General features: G+C 34.3%; 1 protein-coding gene across 1 annotated transcript; it reads right to left on the reverse strand.

The window, feature by feature from the left end:
• Positions 1-1,038: 1,038 nt before the first annotated feature.
• LOC148588079 (protein SRG1-like) lies at positions 1,039-4,823 on the reverse strand. Its single transcript, XM_088519049.1, has 4 exons — positions 4,569-4,823; positions 4,222-4,466; positions 3,742-4,066; positions 1,039-1,391 (listed from the first exon to the last, which is right to left on the reverse strand). Exons 1-4 carry the CDS (start codon positions 4,821-4,823, stop codon positions 1,128-1,130), a joined length of 1,089 nt encoding a protein of 362 aa, XP_088375175.1. The 3' UTR covers positions 1,039-1,127.
• Between the last annotated feature and the right edge of the window lie 1,760 nt (positions 4,824-6,583).

Genomic DNA, 6,583 nt, shown 5'->3' on the forward strand with positions numbered 1-6,583 from the left:
AAAATAAATGTAGACCATAGGGTCGAGTTCCTAATTATACGGGTATAACCACCATCATCATGAATGTTACGCTCAGAACATATTAGTTATGAAGTCACTAGAATTAATGTAAAGTTGATCAAAAGATAGACATGTTAAATGAAAAAGCATTATTTTTTTTATGGTTCATGGGCAATTACTTACTTCGATTGCTCATTCTCAGTTGACTCAAAAAGACAAAAATACCCTTTATAAGATTAAAAAAAAATATCAAGAGAAACGATAAAGCCACGCAACAAAGGCATGTATCGAACACGTACGCTATATATCATGAAAAGCTATCAAAAGGGTCTCTTCGAAGCAACAACCACTCTTTTTTGATGCCTTAAATATTGGTGAGACTGTTAACCGTAAAAGCAAAGGTTCAAGGATGGTGACGAAAGGAAAAAATCTAGCAAGACCCACAAACGGAATTGGACCTACACACGTACAGCTTTGCACCTTTGCCCCTGCTATTATTAGCTGCCGACACAAAACTGCTTCCACTAAAGTCCCTCCTGGCCCCCCACCCCCCACCATTTTCTTTTTGCTGGTTTTACATAAAATTGATTTGTTCATGAATGACTTCTTTTCACATACACGCCACTTGTGAATTGTGATACACTGACATTGGAGTAATGCTACAAGTCTATTTTGCGTCCCTCCAAGAATGACGTGATTCTTAAAATTATTATTGGACTTATAAATTATTATTGAATTTTGATCAAATTGTACGTAATTTTAAAATCGATCCACCTCAGATTTAGAATGAAACAAAAGAAACTTTTAAAATTACTTATGAAATTGAAATTCCCCTCAGATTAATAAAAAGCAATGTGTTGTAAACGTTTATTTTTTAGTAACTTTCCAAAAGCTAGCCAGCTTTAAATTTGTGATGGGTGCACTCTCACGTACAGAAGAACCAAATTTTATTCTACTTTTCATTTCCACAAAGAGAAAGACATGACAAGAGTTAATGGATGTCTACCATTTGAACACGTACATCATGGGACACAAGACTTTATTGCCACACCCACACACCATATGTAACATTATAGGATTCAATTTCGAAACTATCATGTACTATTATACATGTGTTGTATATTTTTTCAACCATTGTTGCCTTCCCCGATTTGTATCCTCATGTTGTCCAGTGACTTTCCATTCATGTTACGGGAGAAGTAATCTTTGACGTATTCCTCCATTCCAATCCTTTTAAACAATGGTGGGGTTTCTGTGTTTAAAAGACTTTTTGCAGGCCCTATCTCTGCATCCAATTTGGGGTTGAAGAACATAGCGATAGATATCCTTTCTTTCTCTGAATTCACTGTTGCTCTGTGCTCAACGCTGGTGTAGGCTCCATTGCTCAAGATCTGCAAAATGACATTAAATTGGATGTTTACAGTATGTTATGATATTAAAAGCCTGTTTAGGTGTGTGTTTGAGGGATCTAAAAGTGTGTTTAACACTTAAAAAGTCAATTTGAAGAAAAAAGTACTCGTTTGGTATAAACAAATTAGGGGAAGCTTCACTATGACCCCTTAAACTTTCACTCGATTTTACAAACCCCCCTGAACTTCCAAATCTCTCATTTTGGACCTCTGAACTTTCAATTACTCTCTATGTGGACCCCTCCGTCAGATTTTAAACGTTACATGACGTTTATACCTCTGACTTTTGTATAAAATTTTAACTTCCAAAACGTTTTTTATTTTAAAAAAAAATGAAAATCAAGGACATTTTGGTCTTTTTTTTTTGTATTTCTAATGGTTAAAATTAACGGAAGGGTTCTAATTGAGAGTAATTGAAAGTTCATGGGTTCAAAATGAGAAATTTGAAAGTTCAGGGGGGGTTTGTAAAATCGGGTAGAAGTTCAAGGGGTCAAAGTGAAGTTTTCCCAAAAAATTAAAAGCGCTTAATTTTAAGGGTTTAAAAAGCCTAAAAAAGACCAAAACACACTTTTGGCAAAAACTTAAAAATGAAGCTTTGTCAAAAAAGTGTTTTTTTTTTTTACTTAAAAGCTCTATTTTTTCAAACACAATCATAAACATGCTCTAATTAGTGTCTCACATAGCTTAATTAAGCATTATACAATCTTAATCACGTAAATATAGCTCTAAAACACCATTTCCTTATAAGCCAGTTTTCAAGGGTGAATTATATTTAAAGTGGCCGCCATGTCGAGTATAAGGTCAAATGGGTTCTAACTTCGTGATTGAGTCACAGAGAGAGCAAGCGATAGGCTAGCCTTAGTACTATGTATGGGAATAGTATTATAAGTCATTGAATAGTACCAGTGATAGGTGAGTGGAGTTGCACTAAAAGAAAAGGGCCTATGTATCATTTGGTCAGTGTCGATAGAGTATTGGACTGCTGTGGATGTTAGTGGTGGAGCGTGCATGGTAGTACACAGGGGCGGAACTAGGACTTATGGAGTGGGGGGACGAATTTTTTTTTTTCAGATACATTAGGAAGACAGATTATAAATACAAAAGTGCATCGATACATATAATCTCTGTATATGTGTGTTTGTGCGTATTTATATAAAATAAAAGCATATAAGTCTTAAATTTAATCTTATAACATCACAAACATATAATAATATAAACAAATAGCAAAATAAACTAAACATAATTTATGGGTCCAAGAAAAATGTAGCTTTGAATATGTAGGGAAACTAAATAAATGGGGGTATTTGAAGTTTTTTTTAAAAAAAATGTTGGAAGAGAGGGCAAAACTTAAAAAAATAAATAAATTAAAGGACACAAATATAATTTTGGGGGGACAAAAGTACAATTTTGAGGAAATAAATTTATAAATATCCATACTTTAAGACACTTTTTAAAAATTTTGGGGGGACATTCGTCCCCCCAACCATTGCCTTGGGTCCGCCCCTGGTAGTACATATATAAAAAAATGCTATATACACTCTCTCACTCTCTAAGATTGCACGAAAAATCACAATTAGGGGATGAATCATTATTGGATTTTGGATTCACTAATAATTTTCACTGCTATGTTAGAAACTTTGTACTTAAAAGTGTAAGAGTAAAAGTATGTGTAACATATTATATATATATAACATTTTTGTGTTGGTTCCTCAGACGCACGTACATATCCTCCTGAATATTAATTATTGTTCAATAATATTTGCTATTGATAATATAAGCTAGGGTAACTGCACCCTGGCCTAATGATCCACTTTAGAAAGCTTAATATTTAATCAAAAGTTGTTGCAGTCAAGTCAAGGGTGGGGCAATTACACCTGATCAGTTAGGGAATTGATTTGTACTTTAGGATTTATATTTCATAATTCTTAATGATTAAATTAAATTAATGTTTCTATATGAAGAATTGGGATTGACTTCTTAGAATATTTTATTATGTAGTAATTATTTATAGTTAAAATAATATACGGCAGAAAATCTGAATTAGACCATAAATTTACTCGTGCATCACGTAACAACTTTTCTACCATATTTGGAAATGATATTGGACCAATAAAAGTTAAAAGAGTATGATTGCTAAAGTTTCCAAAAACCTTGACTAGATTCAATATACCACATGTTTTCTTTAGAAAAGGAAATAAAAATGGGGAGAGACAAGTAATTTTAGAAGTTTCTCTTATCGTCTCAAAAAATGAGATGACTTTTAAAATTACAATAATAATCAATCACAAGCTCAATCATCGTTACTCAGGAGAGACAGAGAAGTATGACAAACCTCCATGATGTCTCCTACGTTCACAACGAAGGCATCCGGGAGGAAGCTCACCGGAATCCAACCCCCATCTTTCTTTATTTGGAGACCATCTACTTCATTAACTTGGTGGAGGATGGTGACGCCGGTGAGGTCGGAGTGGGGGCTGAGGCCGATGACAAGTTCTGGTTGTGAGCATGGAGGATAGTAAGTCATCCTTACTGATTGCAACCCATCTTCAAACAACTCCTCAATCTCTCTTGTATCCATCTTCAGAGCTTTTCCCATCAACACCATAAGTGTCATGGCAAGCTTTCGCAACTCCAACAAGTATGACTCTAAGGTATCCCTGCAAGATGTGGAAAATGTCATGAAAGTAATTAATCCTAAGTGGTTGGTAATTGGCGGAAGCCTGAGCTTTATTTGACCCGTGTAGAGGAGGCGTTTTACACCGTGTCCCAGAGATCTAAATATCATGAAAGTCAAGGGAGAGAGAGAGAGAACCTCAAGGATGGAGGGAGCTCTGGGAATAAATATGGCTTTCTTTTGTGAATAGGGTTGACTGTCATGTAGAATCTATCACCCCAGTCAAGTTTTTGACCTTTGGATCTGATAACTGTTCCATAGCCTTCAACATCACCTGGCTTTACCTTGAATTTCATTTTCTCTTCCATGGGAAGCTTGAAGAATTCTTCAATCTCATGCTTCAACTTCTTTAGTAGTGAAGAACTAACTCCATGGTTCACCAACTGTACATTAAAGAATCCTAATTAATCAATATATATTCAAAGGGAAATCATATTTAAATATAAATGAATTAACCAATAGTTAAATAAAATTGATAGAAGAACCTGAAAAAATCCCCAGTCTTTGCAAGTTGAACGCAACTTCTCTACCTCTAATCCTGTGGCCTCCCCAAAGGCCAATTTTTTCATGTCAATTGTGGTGATTGTTGGCAAAGTTGTGCAATCTGCAGAGAGAGCAAGAGGCTGTTGATGTGGACAAATATAGCTCTGGGGGATGGCTATCATTTGCTCTTTTGTAAGCTCCATGACACTGAGAACTGAATTTGAGCTCCAATAGCCATCTGGCTCCAGTGAGGCCATTTGCTATATACCAGCATTGATTGCACTGAGTATTATATATATAGCTTGAGAAAGCTTGGAAAAACATTATTTTATGCATTAAAACATGAAAAATAATAAAGTAATATATAGTTTGTGGATATGAAAAATTGAACGGTTGTGAGCTAGCCTCGATGGTTAATTATTTACTTTTTTTTTTGACATGTTCGCACAAAAAAAGGGAAGGGGATTCGAACTAGTGACCTCCGCTTCATGAGGCATGGTTCCAACCGATTGAATTATCTTTTGAGGACCTCGATGGTTATTTACTAGTGTGACATACAAAACACACAAGGGCGGAACTAGAATTTTAGGTGTGGGAGGGGCAAAACTAAAAGAAAATGCTTTTTGAAGGGGTAAGAAGTTAATTTTGGAGAAATTTGTATAGTTTTTTTTTAAAAACAAATTGTGAGACGACCAAGTCTTCTTCATTCAGCCCAAACCTCATAAAAAAGTAAATAGCCAAAACTTGAAAGTCCAAACAGTTGGTGAACAGTTCAAAAATCCAACCCATCTCATACCCATTTAACCCACAACCCATTTGCTTCTATATATAAACTATGCATCAACTTAAAAAATAAAAAATAAAAAAATTAGAAAACTTCACGAATCCTCTAAACTTTCATGCGTTTTGAGATGACTCCTAAAAGTTCAAAAACTCTCAATTTCACTCTTCAAACTTTTAATTTGATGAAATCTACCTCCATCCGTTAGTTTTTGGTGTTAACTCCTAACGAAAGCTATTAAAAATACCAAAATACCCTTAATTTTTTTTAAAAATTAATTTGAAATTAAAAATAAATTTAGAATTTTATAAAAGTTTATGGGGTATAAAGGTCATTTCAACCATTTTACTGTCTGTTTTAATGCGAGAGGGGGGAGATTACATCAAATTAGAAGTTTAATGGAAGAAATTTAGAGTTTTTGAACTTTTGGGGTTTTTCTCAAAAAGGGTAGAAGTTCAAAGGGCCTTTACGAAGTTTCCCCAAAAACAATTGTCATATGGAACACGCCTAAGTCAAGAACTCATCTCTCTATATAGTAATTTAATCTTAAATCTTAATATATTTTTTGTTTATGCTTTGACACCCCGAGAAGAAATCCTCATGTCATCCCTAGTGATATATGGATATAGTTATCAATTGGTTTTAAGAAAATTTATTGGTAATTCAATTCACTCGAAATTAAGGATATGATCGACAAAAAGCCATGGCTCTAAGTTTCATCCTTCCGGTATATTTTTCATATGACAACGTTATAAAATGCTTTGTTCCCCCACTCCCAATGGAGAATTTGTGTAATTTTGATGACACAATCTTGGATTATTTATGGAAACATTCAAATCATTGTCATATATTTTTTTTTTCTTTCTATTCTATTCAAATGGGGAGGGGGAAAGGAATGCGGGTCTTTCCCGCTGTGTTCAAATAATTAATTATCAAATTAATTAAGGAGAAAAGTCACCCTCAAAAAGTTCAAACTTTCACCATCAAACAGCACCACGAAGCTTCCCCAAAAACAATTGTCATATGGAACACGCCTAAGTCAAGAACTCATCTCTCTATATAGTAATTTAATCTTAAATCTTAATATATTTTTTGTTTATGCTTTGACACCCCGAGAAGAAATCCTCATGTCATCCCTAGTGATATATGGATATAGTTATCAATTGGCTTTAAGAAAATTTATTGGTAATTCAATTCACTTGAAATTAAGGATATGATCGACAAAAAGCCATGGCT

The sequence above is a fragment of the Corylus avellana genome, chromosome 1 (assembly GCF_965113065.1).
Source record: "Corylus avellana chromosome 1, dhCorAvel1.hap1.2, whole genome shotgun sequence".
NCBI classification, from domain to species: Eukaryota; Viridiplantae; Streptophyta; class Magnoliopsida; order Fagales; family Betulaceae; genus Corylus; species Corylus avellana.